General features: G+C 62.3%; 1 protein-coding gene across 1 annotated transcript in view; it reads right to left on the bottom strand.

Annotated features, from left to right (window-relative positions):
• WNT7B (Wnt family member 7B) overlaps window positions 1-17,675 on the bottom strand; it is a 46,994-nt gene that overhangs the window by 3,336 nt on the left and 25,983 nt on the right. The window contains exon 3 of the mRNA XM_087814028.1: window positions 5,553-5,824. Within this exon, the coding sequence (XP_087670154.1) occupies window positions 5,553-5,824 (272 nt within the window). The remainder of the gene's footprint in view (window positions 1-5,552; window positions 5,825-17,675) is intronic.

Consider the following 17,675-nt stretch of genomic DNA (forward strand, 5'->3'; position numbering starts at 1 on the left):
AAGGACGGGAGGTGAGCACACGGGTCAGCGAGGCCCAGGCGTGCTGTCTGCTGGGAAGCCGCCCCAACCAGTGTTGTTCTTTCTCCCGGCTCCAAGCGGCTGGGATGGGTGCAGCCTCGTATTTTCCTTGGGCCTCCCTCCCTGGCCCCGGAAGGCGGATTCCCAGAGCCAGCCCTGACCCCAGGTACTCATTTACCCGGATCGAAAGGGCCCTGCCAGCCAGGCTGATTAAAGATGGGAATCATTAGCTTCTGCCCACGGCTGCAGAGGGGCCATTTGTCAGCTGTCCCTGCTCCCCGGCCTCACTTCCGAGGCCCAGCCCTGAGGAAGCTGGCAACCCCTTGCCCCCCTGGCCAGAACCCCAGTCCTGAGGAAGCTGGCAACCCGCTGCCCCCCCCCTCCGCCAGAACCCCAGCCCTGGCCCCGAGGAGGAGACCCACAGCGCATGCTAAATGAAAAAGGGTGAGAGGAGCATCCCACAGAGCCAGCTGCTGCCCCAACCTCTCTTCCTGCCCTGGTGGGCATGGGGCCCTGGTGGGCACGGGGCCCTGGCAGACATGAGGCCCTGGACCTCGGTGAGGATGTCCGGGACTCACAGTCCAGGGTGGGGAACAGAAGGAAACCAACACAAAAAACACAAAGTGTAGGGGCTGTGGGAGCCTCGACCTGCCCATGGCAAGGGTGCCTGGGGTGGAGGGCTTCCTAGGGGAGGCGGTGCGTGCACTGCGTGTCTGTGGAGGAGTGGGAGATCATTAGATAAAGAGGAGGGGTGATCTAGGAGGGGTGCAGCATGGGCAAGGTCTGGAGAGCTGTCAGCATGACCATAAAGAGAATACTTCGCCGGAATGAGCATCACGTGTGTGCTGGGTGGGCCATGAGGCTGGAGGCCTGGAGTTGGGGATGGGGCTCTCTGCTACATGGATGACACCTGGGGGAACAGTCAGACTTAGAACTGCAGGGCCATGGGGTGTCAGGTCGAGGGCACAGGCCAGAAGTCTGCTCTGAGGGTATGGGTGAAGTGAGGGACCCTGGTGGGACCCCTTTCCCCGGGGAAAGCCCCCTCCCCTCTCCTGCGCATAGCGGTCAGACCTGTCCTTCCCCTTCCTCATACCTCCCAAAGCTCCTCTTTGCTCAGACCCTCCCCTCTCCTCAAAGCCTCTGCCTCTATTAACTGGCCCTTTAGGGCCTGGAAGCTTCCCCTACCCTGGCCACCTGCCCACTCTGAATGCCCCCCAGTGGACCAGGAGCTGACCAGACGGATGCCCCTCTCAGAACCCCTCCCTGGGAAACAGTCCCCCCGCAGGCTGCTGGCTCAGGAGATCCCCCCTCTCAGCCCGCGGTGGTCAGAGACCTGGCAGGGGCGTCCACGCTGGAGGTAGTGCAGGCCAGGTGGTCCAGGCTTAACTGCCATCCGCATGCCCACTTTTGCTGTGCCACCTGCCTGAACCCCTTCCCTCTGTCCCCATCTCCCTGTCTTCGTCAAGGCTGAACAGCCCAGCCCCACCCGCCGCCTGGGGACCCTGTGTGGCCGGGCCAGTGACAGTGTGCAGATGGAGCCGATTGGCAGCTATTTGCAGAGCGAGGGGCCGCATCCTCGCTTGGCTGGGTCCCCTGAGCCCGAGCCTCTCCTGTGAAGCGATCACAGGACTGGAGAATGTGCCGTTTCCGTCTCCAGTGCCCTCAAGATAAGAGCGACAGCGAAGGTGGCGCCAGCCCCGCTGCCCCGGGAGACCACCTGGGAGGGTGCACAGGGACTGCCTCTCCCCAGAAGAGCTGGGACTGAGCTGGGCCCCTCCCCCAGCCTCGGTTCCCCCCACCGGGTAGTGTGGAGGTGGATAGGGGCTCCCGGAAAGAACTAACTTGGGGCTCTTTCTGGAATTACGGTGCCCCCTGCTCTGGGAACAGTGTTCAGGTATGGCCAGGTTAGGGGAGTCACAGGCTGGTGCATCAGAGTCCCAGGGGAGCCTGGAGTCCAGAGGAAAGGGCAGTGAACAGGCCTCCTTGCTCAGCCTGCCTGACCCTGGCCCACCAGGGATGCGGGGGGGGGGGGCATGTGCTGGCCTAGGGGGGCTGCATAGTGTTCCCCTCAAACACACTTCCACTCGGAACCTCAGAATGTGACCTTATTTGGAATTTGGGACTCTGCAGATGTAATTAAGACAGGACTTGAGATGTGATTGTCCTGATCAGGGTCGGCCCTGAATCTGAGGACACCTGTCCTTGTAAGAGACAGAAGAGGAGACACAGAGAGAAGCCACGTGAAGACGGGCCAGAGACTGGGTGACGGGGCCACAGCCCAAGGAGCACCTGGCACCCCCAGGGGCCAGAAGAGGCAGGGAGGACCCTCCCCTGGCACCCTCAGAGGGAGTCTGGCCCTGCCCACTCCTGGATTCTGGACTCCTGGCTCCAGACCGAGAGAGAATGGAGTTCTGCTGCGTGAAGCCGCCCGGTTTGTGTGCGTCCTCGTGGCAGCAGTAAGCTCGCTTTCTATCCGACGTGCTGAACTCTGTGGCCCTGAGAACGCGGAGGAAGGGGGCAGCATGGTCGCTCTGTAATGGGGCCAGGGCCCCCCCGCCCCGGGAGACTCGTGAAGGTCTGGAATCAGTTCTACGGAAACCTCGAAAGCCGTGCCCCGCCCCACCCCCCCGGTAAGCTCTGTGCTGCGGGGAGAAGCACCTGCCCCCCAGGGTCACTGTGCTGTCACCACCTCAAGGGCTCAGACCAGCTCTGGAAGGGCAGCAGGGGTAGGGGGTCACGGTGTATTATGCCCACTGCACAGACGAGGAGACTGAGGCTCAGAAGAGGGACAGGGGCAGGGTCAGCCAGGGCCTCACAGGCGGTCAGGGACAGCGCTGGCACTGGAATCCTCACTGCTGACCAATTTCTAGCCCTTTCCTGTCGCCACCATGTCCCCAGTGGGCCCTCAAACTGTTGATCCCACGCCCCTGACAACCCCTCAGCTCCAGTGCAGCCCCCCAAGTGCTGACCCTCCTCCACCCTTGTCCCCATGGCAGGCCTGGATCCCATCCCCAGCCTCCCATTTCTCCTGCTCCCTACCCCTCAGGGCCCAATCCTGCCTGCCTCCTGCCCAATGTCTCTCTACCACCTGCCAGTCTCCAAGAACCCCAATCCCACACCAGACCAGCTCTGGGGTTCACACGGGACCTCAGAGCCCAATGAGACACAACCCTGGCCCTCGAGCTGCTCGGCCCCACTCTCCCTCAGGAATCTGCTACAGCACCTGTGCCCAGGAGGCCAAAATCCAACCTGGATGCCACCGTCCTTCACCATGAGGCCCATCCAACCTGCCGGTCTCCTCACCCACCCAACACCCTGAGCCAGGCAGGTGGCCTGGCTGCACTGCCCACGTGACCTGAGCCCCACACCGTGCCTCTGCCTGTTCGGGTCCCTCTGCTAGGAGTTCCCTTCCTCACATCTCTGCTGCTCACTCAGACACATCCCCTTGGAGCAATGACCAGCTCTCAGGCCTCCGGGCCACCAGTAGCTCTGCAGCTCACATTGGGCCCTGCTGTCTTCCTGTGTAAAATGGGGACAGTGAGACCTTCCCAGGGGTGTGAGAAAGCCCCTGCTCTGGACCCAAGCCACCACAGAGGCTCAAGGGGAGGGGGTTCCATTGAGAGCTCAGCTATGCCTCCTCCTGCAGGGAGCCCTCCAGATGCCTCCAGGTGAGTGAATCTCACCTTCCTCTGCCCTCCCAGGCACAGATCTCGATCTGCCTGTGCTCAGAGCAGCGATTTTCAACCGTGTGCTGCAGGTCACACCAGTGTGCCACAAGAATTTTTAAAACATTCAGTGCCTGACTGTTTTCCCTTAGACTGCCAAATAAAAAAAATGACAACAGCCAACACACAATAGCTGTCCAGTGTGACTGAATCAAAATTATACCGATGTTATTTGTCCGATTGGCAAAAAAATATAACATTTTTTGGTGTACTGCCCAATTTTAGTATTTAGTTTATGTGCCATGGGATGGAAAAGGTTGAAAATCGCTGGCCTAGTGAGCGGTGCCTACATACTGGCTGTGAGCTCCTTGGAGGCCAGCCCGTCACTCATTCCTTCATTCATTTGTTCATTTGGCCAAAATTTAATAACCACTTGCTGTATGGCAACCTCCACATCTACAAGATGAACGTCAAACCCTTGGCCTGGCGGTCAAGGCCTGTTCTAGGCTGGCCCCTGCTTACTTCTCCAGCCCTCTCTTGCCCACCTTTCCTGCCCCTGCCAGCCTGAACCATTGGCAGCTCCACTCCCACCCAAGCGCCATCTCCCTCTGCCTCTGCTTGTCTCAGCTTTGGGGTGTCCTTCAAGGCTCCATTTGGACATCGCCACCTCCAGGAAGCCTCTGCTGCCCCTTCCGCTGGTCCCCAGGGCTCTCGCTGTCCCTGGGTATGGCCTCTGCTCCCCTCACGTACACCCCATTGGTGCTGGGGGAGCTCCCACAGCCAGGGCCATGTCTTACTTCTCCATATCCCCTGTGCCCAACCTAGCACTGGCACAAAGGAGGGGCAAGGAGCGTTGGTTGAGTGAATGAGTGGCCCCGGGGCAGAGGGCAGTTTCAACCCCTCTTCCTGTCGCATGCCTGCAGCGCCCCTCAGGCCTGGCGCCCTGGGTGCGGCCCTGGGGCTGGGGAATCAGACCCAGAGAGCTGTTCTGCTCTGCTGCCCATCCTATCTCTGGCCATCTTGCCGCCACAGTGGCCGCTCCTCTTAGCCCAGTATCTGGGGCCCGCATCTCCCTGCGGCAGGACTGGGCCCGCCCTGACTTCTTCCCCAGTGTGTCCCGGCAGGAATGTCCTGCATTATCACCCCCCACACTGCGTCCACCCCATGCATGGAGCTGGCTGCTGCTCAAGAGCCCCCCCACTCGGCTTCCACCCTCCCCGGGGGCTGCTCCTCCCTCCTGGGAACACCCCTTCCTTAGTCTCCCATGGAAAACCGAGCCAAAGGCCTCCTCCTCTGAGGGTCCTTTCCCCGGGATGTTGGCACGACCCTCTGGGACCACAGCAGGGACACGGGCCTGGCCTGGAGGCCGCCCCCGCCCTGGGGTCCTCAGTCAGGCAGGCCTGGCTCCCATCCTGCATGGAAACAGGGTCCCTGTGCCTTCCCGCCTCCCACAGCTCCCTGCGGGGAGGGGGCCGCGGGCACATCACTGCGTCCTTGGAGCCTCAGTTTTCACCCCTCTGCAATGGGAACGCCAGGGCCCGTCTCCTAGAGCTGCTGGGAGGATCCCAGGTGACTGTCCTGCCCAGCACCCCCCACGCCACGCCTTCGTGGTCCCCTTCCCAAGTCCCTGTGCTCAGAGAGCCGCCCAAAGCTCGGGGAGGTCGAGCCCCAGGGACTCAGAGGCCACACCTCGCCAGGCCCCGCCCACCGCCCGGCATGGCCCCGCCCCCTGTCCAGGCCCCGCCCTGCCAGGCCCCGCCCCCGCCCAGCACCGCCCAGGTTCGGCCCCGCCGCGCCTCCCAGGCCCCGCCCACCGCCCGGTGTGGCCCCGCCCCCGCCCAGGCCCCGCCCAGGCCCCGCCCCGCCTACCTTCCTGCCCGCCTCGTTGTTGTGCAGGTTCATGAGCCGCCGCGCGTTCTTCTTGATCTCGCGCGCGTCCACGAAGCGCCGGGAGAAGTCGATGCCGTAGCGCACGTCGGCGGAGCAGCCGCCCCACTTCCAGCCCTCCGCCTGGTTGTAGTAGCCCTGCTTCTCGCGGTCGCAGCCGCAGTTGCTCAGGTTGCCCTGGCTGCAGGCGGCGGTCACGGCGTGCGCCACGCCGGCCGCGGTGATGGCGTAGGTGAAGGCGGCCTCACGGCTCCCTGCGGGCACGGCGCGGGTCAGGCCCGGCTCCGCCCGCGCGGGCAGGGGCGCCTGCTGCTGCTGCTGCGGGCTGTGTGGCCCCGGGCGCCGCGCGCGCCCTCTCTGAGCGCCCGACTCGGAAACGGGCCGTGCACGTCCGCCCTGCCACCCGCGTGCCCGACGCGCCCCTCCCCGCCCCCAGCCCGGGCCTCTGCCCTCGCCCTCGCCCCTCCAGCAGACTCCCAGGGCTGCTCCTATGAGCCAGTCGCTCCTGCAGACCCCCGTGGGGGCCCCACCGGCCTCCTTGGTGCCGCCTCCCTCTGTGTGACCACCCACTATCACCTGTCACTGGGCCCCAGCCTCCTGAGTCTTCTTTCTCCAACAGCCCCCCCACCTCCCCACCCCCGCCTGCTTCAGGGGCCCCTGAACTACCCAGACTTGGTGCGGGTCCTCCCTGCCTCCCTCAACCCCAACCGCCATCCACGTGGGCCCCGGGGTGCAGTTCTGGGCACCTTCCCCCAGACCTTCGACAGCTCTCCTCTGCCCGAGCGGGGAAGCGAAGGCCCGCAGGCCCACCCTGAAGCCTGCGCCAGTAGCCCAAGCCCAGTGCCCCCCAGCCGCCTGTCCACCCTGGACCCCAAACAGCTCTCCTTCCAGCACTGCTCACAGGCCCCAGAAGGTACCTGGTCTTTTTGGTGGGATTCCCTTCCTCTCCCTGCCTGAATCCTAAGCACCTTCCAAGGCCAGTTCCCATGCCTCCTCCTCCTGGCAGCCTTCCCACACCACCGGCCGGCCGGAGCGAGCCCTTCCCGCCTGGCCGCCTTCAGGGGCACATCGGACCCTCTCGTTGCTCTCCACGCTGTGCACCCGGCCAGCCCCACCCAGGGACTTCCTGGCTACCCGTGGGTCTGACGGCCCCTCAGATGCGCGGGTCCAGCTCTATTTCTTCTTTATTTTCCACGGCCCCTGGTTAGGCCCCAGTCCCTCGGACCCCTCCCCCCCTTGCCCATGATCTGGAGGTCTGTGTGGTCCCCAGCACCTGGCACTGCAGGCACGGAGCTCAGTGATGCTGACGGGACCAAAGTCCAGCTCCGATGAGCCGGGATCGCACTGCCCGACTGAGCAGTAACGGGGAGGGCCCAGCGTCGGTCTGGGAGGGACAGCTGGACACCCACGACCCTGTACTTACACAGGCCCTTGCACCTGTGTCCGTGACTGCCGCCGAGCCCCTCTGTTTACTTGGCTGCTGTCCCTGTCATTGGGGGCCGGGGTGACCCTCCAGATTGAAGGGGGTGAAGTCAGGCTCACTCCATAAACACTCACTGAACACTGACTGTGCCCGGCCTTGTGCTTGGCGCTCCCTGTGTGCTCTGGGGTCTTCCTCCCCACCCACCCACCGCCTGGGGGCTCACTTAGATGGGGTCCCTGCTCTCTTAGGGGGCTCGCCCTTGGTAAAGTCCTTCTTTCCTGGGGTGGGCTCCACCCTTGGGGGGGTCCCTGTTCCCAGGGTTCTCTCCATCCAGGGTGAAGACCAGGATGGGCCGCTGGTCTCAGGGGCCCAGGACAGAGGAAGTTTTGGTCGCCTCAGCCATCATGGAGGGGCCATGGCTTCCTGGAAACTGCCCTCCTCTGGAAAGAGCTAAGGGGAGGGTGGTTTCGAGCTCCCCTTCCTCCCAAGGAAGACCGGGGTCTGGAGAGGGGCAGGGCCACCAATGCCTTCCCAGGGTCCTGCTGCGGGCCCAGCCTCCCTTTCCCTGGGAGCCCTTCCCTCCCAGCCTGGGTCAGTGCACGGCCACCTGGTACCAGCTGACCACAGGGGCTTGGCTCCCCTGGCACCACTCCATAATGAGCCATCTTTCAGCACAAAGAGTGGCCCTCTGAGGAGCATGGAGGTGCCCCAGTCCCTGTGTCAAGGACTCCCAGACAGGCATGGGGACAGGAACAGGGAAAATACGAGAAGCAACCTCCCCAGCTCTAAATTAGGTCACTACGACTGAAGGGACATCCGCTGGGTGTGGAGCGGGTTACTGAACTCCTTGCTTGTGCTGCCCCAGCCCAGCAGAGCCTGCTGACAAGCTGTCCCCCAGACACAGGCAGGCAGTAGTAAATTGGTTGGGGGGGGGGTCCAGGAAAGGAGGGGACCATGGAACTCTGCAAGAAGGGGCCACAGGGAGTCATAGAACCTCAAAGGATGCCTGACCTGCTTCTGTGAGGTGTGGAGTCTGAGAAGGCTTCCTGGAGGAGGTGACATCTTAAAGTAAGTCCTAACAAGAAGCGTGTTAACTCCCTATGAGTGCCTGTGAGTGAGTATGTGTCTGTATGTGTGTGGTGTGTGTGTGTGCACACTCCTGGCCATGGCAAGAGCAGTGATGTGAGTTTGGTGCTGCTGGCTCTGGAAGTATAAGGTCAAGAGTCATAAGGAAAGAGGCGCTTGAGGTCTGGGGGAGCCTGGCTGGCAGGCCAGAGGCAGCCTGGGGTCACTAGGGTTGGAGAGCTCACTGCCACAGGGGATGGGCATTCTGGAACTGGTCAGAGAGCAGGGCAGCAGAGCTGTGCTGACGGGGTCCTCACTGCTGTTACTCCCCAGCTGTCCCATGCCCCGGCACTCCTCCAACCCTCCACATACGAGGCAGGGTTCATCCCTGTTCCCATCTCACAGGTGAGGACACTGAGGCACAGGATATGAAACTGGGGTAGGGGATGAAGCAGGATTTGAACCCAGGCAGTGGAATCAAAGCCCAGAGAAGGAGAGGGACTCAAGGCCTGGGGCACAGGTCACTGGAGGTCATCCTGTCCCCAGTTTGGCCCCTTTGCAGCCAAGGGACCTGGGCAGAAGACAGGAGAGCAGCACGCGCAGCCCCCAGGGGAGGGGATGCTACGTTTGGACGGTCTGTAGACCTAGTGGTGGGGTAGGGGGATGGGCGGCTAGCCAGCCGGTGAATGCTGCCTCCGAGGGGGCATGTCACAAGCTAGGACCCAGTGAAGGGGGACAGGCAGAGAAGTCGCAGAGGATTGTGCAATCCTGCCAAGAGGCCAGGCCGGGGGAGTTAAAAGTCCCCACAGCCAAGCACGGCCTGAGTGAGGATGGCCTGGGACCGGCCCGTGACCCTCCTCTTCCCTCAGTGCCCATTCTTCCAGCCATGGGGACTCCATCCTGAAGCCCCCGCCCGGCAGCAGGCACCGAGGCCAGGGCTCGCACTGGGAGGGCATGTCCCAGAACCCGCCTCCCTGGGTCGCTGAGAGCCCCTGCTCCCACCTGGCTGCGCCCAGACCCGGCTCGGCTCAGTTACTCATCAGTTACTCACCCTGCCGCCACTCCCGCTAATTCCTTTTTTATTTGGTTTTAATGAGCCAAACCCTCTTGTCTCACCATGGAGATGGGGGGGGGGGGACACTGAGAGAATCGTCGTTTGGGGGGAATCCAGGAGGCTGGCCTTAGGTCCCGGATAGAGGGGTTCCCCTGCGCCCGCACTCTGCACACGCATCTTGTTTAATTCCCACCACAGCCCCCCGGGGTGGGGAGGGGGACCACTCCCCACGCACAGACCTAGACACTGGCTCAGACAGCTTTGGAGCTTGCCCAGGTCAGAGTGCCCGGGTGTGGAGCCTGGAGGGGGTCCCCTCCCAAAATCACCCCTGGGCTGTCTGGCCAGCCCCCAGAGAGCGGCCTGCACACCTACCTCCAGGGTGAGTGTGAGCGAGCGCCGAGGCTTAGAAGGAAGCCCCTCAAACGCGCGGGCCTGGCTCAGCAGCTGTCCCGCTCCTCGGCCTCTGAGGTGACCTGGAGCCCCGGGGGCCCGACCCCACCCGACCCCACCCACCAGCACCTGCAGCCGAGCGTGGCCGTGATGAACAACCGGCTCGCCGGTGGGCAGGTGCGGTGGCCCCAGAGCGCACCGCTCTCTAAGACCAACAGCCTGGGGCCTGCCGCCTGCCCTGGTGGACGCTGGGCCTCCCCCTGCCTGGGACGCCTGCCTCTCTCTTACACGTCCCCAGCTCTTACGTGATCCCTCAGTGCACCCCCTACTCAATGTTGTTTCCTGAGCCCGAACACAAGCAGGGCTGGGGCTCGGGCACTCACCACCTTCTTTTATCTCCCACGACAGCCCAGGAGAGGGACCCTCTTGATGAGACCCACGTCACTGATGGGGACACCGAGACTGAAGGCAGGAGGGTTTGCTCCGGGCTCTAGTGACGGCAGCAGGTGCCACAGATGCGTCTGGTGACGGGGGTGGGGAGCTGGCTGAAGGCAGGATGGTGGCCTGGTCTGTTTGGGGCCAGCAGCTGTCCTGGGGGTGCATGTTGGTCTCGGGGCCCCTCCCCCGGCACAGACCTGCGCCCTCACGCTCTGGAGCCAGCAGCAGCGTCAACAGCCTCCCCGGGAAATGCCGAGACGGGCAGGCAGGCCGCACGTTGTCCACCCCCACCCCTCGGCCCTCCTGAGCCCTGGGCCATGCCTGCCCTTCTTTAAAAATAAAAAAAAATAAAAATGGCATTTTCTACGATTCAATAATAAAAAAGCCAGTGGCCCGATTAAAATTAAGAAGAGATTCGAATGAACAATAAGCGCATGGCGAGACGCTCCACGTTGTCAGTCCTCAGGGAAGCCAAATCGAAACCACGTGAGCTGCCCCTCCCCCACTGCGGCGGCCAACGTAAAAAGACGGACAACGAGAAGCGTTGGCACGGATGTGGCAAAGGCAGAGCCTTCACACGCAGCCGGGGAAGGTCACGTGGTGCAGCCGCTCGTGGGGTCCTCAAGATGGTACCACAGCCACCGTGTGACCCCGCAGCCCCTCCTAGGCACACACTCGAGGGAAATGAACACACGGGTCCGCACAGCGACTCAGGAACAGTCACAGTGGCACGGTCACAGCAGCCCACGGGTGGAGACACCCCCCATGTCCGTTACAGACGAGTAGATAAGAGGACACCTGGCCCGTTCATACAACAGAATATTACTCGGCCGTAAAAAGGGGCAACGTCCTGACACAGGGACAGGCCTGGGAAACAGGCTCAGGGAAGGACGCCGGACACAGAGGCCACATGCTGTATGATTCCGTTTATACGAAATGTTGGAAACAGGTGACCCCTGGAGACAGGAAGCGGGTGTGTGTTGTTTAGGGGACTGAGGGAGACAGCTAAGGGGTGCGGGGTTTCTTTTGAACATGATGAAAAGATTGCTAAGCTTGGCTGTGGTGACGGTTGCCCACTCTGAATACACTAAGACCACTGAATTGTACACTTTAAATCAATGAATCGTGTGGTGTGAGAATTATATTTCAATAGAACTGTTATAAAACAGAGCATTTGATGGTTTTTAAGTGACGGCACATGGCTCGTCCTACTCGATTTAAACTCTCAAGGGGCCTCACCTCACAGTTAGGATGCCCGGCTCGGAGGAGGCAGGCGATTGGCCCGAGGTCACAGAGCTGGGATCTGACCCAGGCCCCCAAGGTCTGTGCTCAGACCACTCCCTACCCGCCAGGACAGGGAAACCTCACGACCAAGCCTGGGCCCCTGGCCTGCCTGTGTCAGCCCCTGGCACTCTGCTTTCCCTCACCCCTTCCTTTCTGCTACCATCCAAATGTCTCCCCAGCACCAAGTACAGCCCACCCTCCAATCAAACCTCTAAGTCCCACCCATCCCCAGGCCCAAGACCAAGCATTCAGCTGGGCCAGGCTGACCCACTGCAGCCCAGGGGCCCAATGGGCTGGGAGGGGTTCACAGAGTGCAGGCACAGGGCACGGTCAGCAGATCAGAACCACAGAGGGGTCACAGGCAGGCTGGCTAGGGGGACTGAGGCAGAGGGTGACCAGGGAGGGCCCCTCTCAGGAAAGGATGCTGAAGGCGGGTCCTGAATGATGAGAGAAGTGAGCCATGCACAGGCACAGGGAACAGTGTTCAGGCAGAGGGAACAGCAATGCTAAGGCTCTGAGGAGAGAATGAGCTGGGTACACACACACACACGGATGCGCAAATGTATACAGCCACGGAGGGCCCGTGTGTGGTACGTGTCACGTGTGTGGGCATGAAGCTCAGCTCAGCCACCATCTGCGCAGAGAGCAGTAGCAGATGAAGTGGTGCCCATGGCGTGGACTTTGGGAGTCCATGGGGAGGGTTTTAGACTTTATTCTAGGAAGATGAGAAGTCCCTGGAGGGTGCTGCTGAGACTGACACGGAGAAGGACCCTCAGGCTGATGGCAGGGGTGTGGTGGAAACAGGGAGACCCACTGGGAGGCTGCTACAAGGGTCAATGTAAGAAATGCTGGTGGCCTGCAAGGAGGCGGTGGCCAGGCTTGGGTCACAGTGAACTGGGTGAGAAGGTTTAGGGAAAGACGGGCCCAGGTAGGCTCCTGGTGTGGGGCCTGGCTGCCACTGAGAGAGGGATGGACAGGATCAGCTTTGGGGGAATTGAGAGCTGCCTCGGCCACGGGCAGTTTGGGGTCCCCAGGGGGACAGAAGGGAGGCAGGGAAGCTAGTTACTCAAGCCTTGCCCAGGAGATGCCCAGCCCTGCCAATCACCCTCTCCAAGGGCCAACTCCAGATGGAACTGGGGCTCCTGGGTGACCCGGCCCAGTCCTTTACTCCTCAGGCCTCGGTTTCCCCAGATAACATGGGAGTGAGGCCCAGTGTGGTGGGTTCCAAAGCTCTTTAGCAGGGAGCTGTGGTCAGATGGATCTTCCTGAGAAACAGGTCCGAGTGGGGCTGCTGGGGCTGATGTGGGGCAGGGACACAGGAAGGATGGGGTTCCCGAGTCCTCCAGGCCTGAGGCCCAGCCAGTGGTGGCTGATGAGCTCTCATGAGCCTAGAAGTGGGGGACAGTACCTTCCCCCACGCCACACACAGCTCACAGGTGGAGAGAGTGAGGCCAAGGAGGCCAGGAGGCATCCCCAGGCCACCCTGGCAGCGCCCGGTGTTCCCCGGCCAAGCAGGTGCAGTGCCCAAGTCTAGGTTTTAGGGGGCATAGGAGCTGGGAAGAGAAGCCCAGGGACGCAGGGTGGGGCCAGTTGGCCCCTTTTGGCTGCCAACACTACAACCTGGCCCCTTGCCCTCAGCCTGGGCTAAGTCACAGGGTCCAGGGGTGCAGCTCCCTGCCCGAGCCACCTCCCAGCACACAGGGGACTCAGGCTGGGTGAGGCAGGGAGGTGGAGGCAGGGACGGCGGGGGTCAGGCGAGCCCGGAGATGCTGCGAGGCCCCAAATCCCTCTTTGAATACTTGAAGAATCGCGAGCCCGGAGCCCCGGTCCACCTGGGTCCGATCGGGCTCTGCCCAGAGACGGCTGGAGGGCTGTTTCCACACCTGCTCCGGGGAGGCCACAGCAGCACCCAGCTCCCAGGGGCTGCAGCGGGAGTGAGTCAGAGCCACGAGGGGCGCAGGCGCCGGGGCCCAGGCAATGCAGGATGCTCGTGGCTGCTTTGATTACCCGCTGAGCTGGCCTGGACCCTGGCCCGGGGTGGGGAGGGGGCAGGGGAGGGCCACTCTGGCGCTGTGTGTGCACATATGTGTTCATGTGTGTGCCTGTATGTGTCTGTGTGTGTGTGCTGCCGGTCTCTGTCCCTCCCTCTATGTCTGTCTGTCCTTCCCTCTCGGTTTCTGACCCTCTCTGTCCCTGTCTCTCCAGCCCCGCCCTGGCCCCCACCCGGCTCAGGGCTCAACCCCCGGCTGAGTCAGTGTCTCCATGCTAAGCCCTTCCCTGCCGTTGTCATAAACAGAGCCCTGGAAAAACTCCTGCCAGGTCCGAACACGCCAGCGCGCCCGCACCCCGGGCCTTTGTTCTGACCCAGCGAGGCCCTCACGGGGCTGTGCGGCCCTGCAGGTGGGTCGTGCTCCAGCCGGGCCTGGGGAGCGCCCACCCCAGAGTGGGCAGAGACGGCCTGAGGCTACACAGTGAGGGGCAACCTGGGCTGGAGCCCAGGTCTGCGTCGTGAGCTGGGCTGTACTCAGGAGCCTCCACCCGGCCCTGGGCTCTGGCAGAGCTGGGAGCCGCTCCTGCAGCCCCTCTTATTACGGGGGTCAGCCTCAGGCAGCCTGCCCTCCTGAACACTCCCTCATCTGGCCTTTCAGCAAAATCAGCGGCTGCCTGGGTAGGGGCACAGGATGGCACAGAGCCCCTTCCTCCCATGGCCAACGGCCCACGGCCCCGGGCCCCCTGCCAGGGTGCGGAGCTGGGCTGCTGGGTTCAAGTCTCCAGCTCTTACTGGCTTGTGCCCTGCGGCAGGGCACCTGCCTCTCACGAGCCTCAGCCTCCCACCTGTGATGTGTGGACAGTAGAACCTAGAATGAGTGACATTCGTGAAAATGGGCCTCAGGACATGGCTGCAGTCACAGAAGAAATGATCCTCCCCAAAACAGTGGCCAGAGGAGTCAGGCTTGGAGCTTGGCTGAGGTCAGGGCTAGGCCTGGCCCTGGGGGCCGAGGGTAGAGGCTTGCCCACCCTGTGCCTTGTGTCCTGCCTCAGTGGACCAGAGCCCAGGTCCCAGACCCCTGTCCATGGAACCCATCGGCAGAACCCTGCAGTGGGTATTGAAGAGCCAAGGGCCTTCCTGCCCCCATTCTGAGGAGAGACCCCCAGACCTGGTGGAGTGTGGGCACCAGCCTCAGCCCCTGGTATGGATGGGTAAACTGAGGCCCAGAGAGAGCAAGGCCATGCCCAAGGGCACACGGTGGGAGTGGGGCAGCTGGCTTGGGTGGGGTCTACCTCCCTGGCAGTGCCCTCTGCCCTCCTGGGCCCATCCCCACTGCATGCCTGTCTGTCTGCTGGGGCCCTGCCAGGGAGTATGGAAAATTCCAGGTAGCCAGAGGCTCATTGACCTTCGGGCTTCCATGCCACCCACGGGCAGGCCCTGAGCCTGACCATTTCCATGGTCACCCTAGGGGCCGCCCTGCTCAGGTGCAAGCTGGCCTTCCGGAGGAGGGGACTGAGCCCGGGCCCCCCCACCCCGAGCCACCTCAGGCCTCACCACCTCCCGAAGCAGGACTGGGCATGAGCAGCTCGCCTCCAGGAAGTCTTCCTGACTCTCATATTCGAGCCCTCACTGTCCCCGGTGTCCTGGCTGCCTGGGCCCAAGCCTCCCTCGGAGATGTCTGCACCCCGGGCCTTTGTTCTGCCTCATGTTCGGACCCCAGGGCGGAGTGGGGTGGGGAGTGACCGGGCAGACAGGACAAAGATGCACCTCCCTAAGATCCAGGGCCTGAACGCCCAGCCCGGCCCCGTCCACACCCCTAGGGCATCCTGGGCCTTCGGGACACCTCCTGGCACCCTGCCTAGGCCTGGCATACAGCAGGCACTCGATGCTCACAGGCTGACCGATAACAGGGGCACCACAGGGAGCCACCCTCCCGGCCTGCGCTGCCCAGGAAGCAGCTGGTCAGTGACCCTATGCCCTCAGCTGAGCTGGAGGACTGTCCTGGGAAGAGACAGTCAGATCTGGGCTCAAATGTCTGCTCTCCCCTGGCCAGGCTGACTCCGGGCTGCCCCTGACCCCGCTGATAGCATGCGACCCAACAGAAGTCCCACACAAGCCCAACAGGTCATTTCAAAGTTTCTAGCAGCCACAGAAAGTGAAATAACCGGGGGAACTTCATCCTGTAGCGAGTTTAGCCAATTTCAGCATGGAAGCAATGGGGAGATTATTAAGGAGATACTTCACTTGCTTTCTTTTCTATCAAAGTCTTCGAAATCTGTTGTGTCCCTTACCCTTGACACATTTAAGTTTGCACGTGCCGTGTCCAAGTGCTCCCGGCCAGCAGTGGCTTGTGGCCCTAGAATGGGCCATGCAGCCCTTGAGCCCTTGGCCCTCCTGGGGACCCCAGACAGGGGCCCCATGCGCATTAGGCTCATGGGGGTCACCCTCCCCTTTCATGGGGTCACCCTCCCCTTTCCAGGGTCCTTGCCTCTCAGACAGGTTGGTGAGTCACTGCTCATTCGGGCTGTCCAGGAACTAACGGCCTTCGCTGCGCCCCTACTGCGTGTGGTGGGTGGGCTCAAGGCTGGCTCCCAGCACAAATCTCACCCACAAAGCAAATGGGACGGAGACGCAGGCCCGGGGCGGCCACGTGAGCCAGGATTAGGGGCGGCCCCTATGCCTGGTCATGTCTGAGTGCCACATGATGGGCAGGACTCAGTGTTCCGTGGCCGCTCGGGTCGGGGTCGGAGCCTGTGCAGGGGGGTCCCGAGGGCTCCAGTGGGGGTGGGGGTGGGGCCCTCCTCCCGTGCCGTCCAGGCCAGCACACACAGAGCTCATGCCCCAGGTTCACAGCGCTCCAGCCCTGCCCCCTCCTCCAGCCTCAGGTCCATGCACCCTCCGGTTCACCCTCGATGTTCCCACAGTTCCTGGAAAATACCATCTACTCTCTGGCCTCTGGGCTTGGTGCATGCTGTTCCCTCCACCTGGAGCTCCCTTCCCTGGGCTACCCCTCCAGGCAGGTCTGAATCACTCTGATCCTCCCTCGGGTCTCAGCTTACCTGTCACCCTGGCCAGGAAGCCCCAGCAACAGTCCCAAATCAAATACGAGACCCGTTAGAAATGGCCTGTCCCTCGTGGGGCCCCCGAGGTCCTTGAGTTTCTAACAGGCATCCTTGGAATATAAGCTTCACCTCCAACTTTGGTCTCCCTCCCTGGCCCTCCCCCTCCAACTCATGGCATAAGACAGTTGAGTTGGGGACACATTAACACCCCCACACACAAGCTCATTTTCAGTTAGTAGAAGACAGGCCAGGAGGGGCCTTGGCCACAAGCCTCATTCAATAGATGAGGAAACAGGCCTGGGGCAGGCTCGGTTGCCAGAGGGTGGAAGCCACCAGGCATGAGGGCAAACCTTGCAAGTGGAGGGAGCTAGTGTTGGCCTCACTCCCTGAAGGGAGAGAGCAGCTGGCACCTGGAGAGCCCCAGGGCAAAGCCAGCTACAGGGTCAGCACAAGGAAGATCTGGCTGATATGGAGTAGTGAGCTCCCCATCCCTGGAGGCATGGAAGCAACAGCACCAGGTGCTAGAACAGGGATTGTAACTTTGCACAGGGGCTGATGTGGCCCTTTAAGGGGTTTCCCTTCAGCTCCCAAGATTTAGGCATGGCCCAAGGTCACAGGCAAGGCCTGAAGGGGGCTGTCCCACCCACCCAGGCCATTCCCCCTCTCGGGGCCAATCATTAATTGTCACCGCTTGAGTGGCTGCTTCCACAAGTGCCCCCGGCTGCCTGCCAGCTCATGGCCCGGCTCCCATCCTGTGCCCAGAGCACCCGCATGCCTCTGACAAGGACTGGCCTCGCTGCTCGGACCCACTTCCTGCTCGTGACTCCCAGCTCCCAGGCCGAGCCCTGGGAGGAGCAAGGTGCTTGCCCCGATGACCATCGTAGCACCCAGCGGGGACACCTGCTGCCTGCAGAGAGCAGCCCTGTTCCAGCAGTGGCCAGAGCCCTCCTGGGTGACGGCGGTGGTCAGCAGGGGACTTGGCCTGGGCGTGGAGAACTCACCCAGCCCGGGCAGGGGCAGGGATGGCTCGGGGCAGGTGCTGAGCTGACTTGCGGCTGAGACTAGGGAGATGGGCTGAGACGAGGATGTGACTGTGGCCTGGCTGTGGACAAGGAAGGGCCGGGCATCCCCCTCAGGAAGTCAGACGTGAATCAGCAGAGTAGAGGGAAAGGGCCTCCCAGGAGCAAAGTCCCAGAGGAGGGAAGGGGCCTGGTGTTCTCAGAACAGAGGAGGGTGCCAGCTACAGCTGAAGCCCTGGTTTCCAGAGGGAGGGTAGCAGGAGTGACATAAGGCAGTGGCTACTTAGACTCCAAGCTGAGGAGTTACCTTTATCCTGGGCAATAGGGAGCTACTGCAGGTTTTGGAGGAAGGGCATGGCTGGGACTAGGTGGGAGGCAGG

The sequence above is a fragment of the Miniopterus natalensis genome, chromosome 2, assembly GCF_054644295.1.
Source record: "Miniopterus natalensis isolate mMinNat1 chromosome 2, mMinNat1.hap1, whole genome shotgun sequence".
Classification (NCBI taxonomy): Eukaryota; Metazoa; Chordata; class Mammalia; order Chiroptera; family Miniopteridae; genus Miniopterus; species Miniopterus natalensis.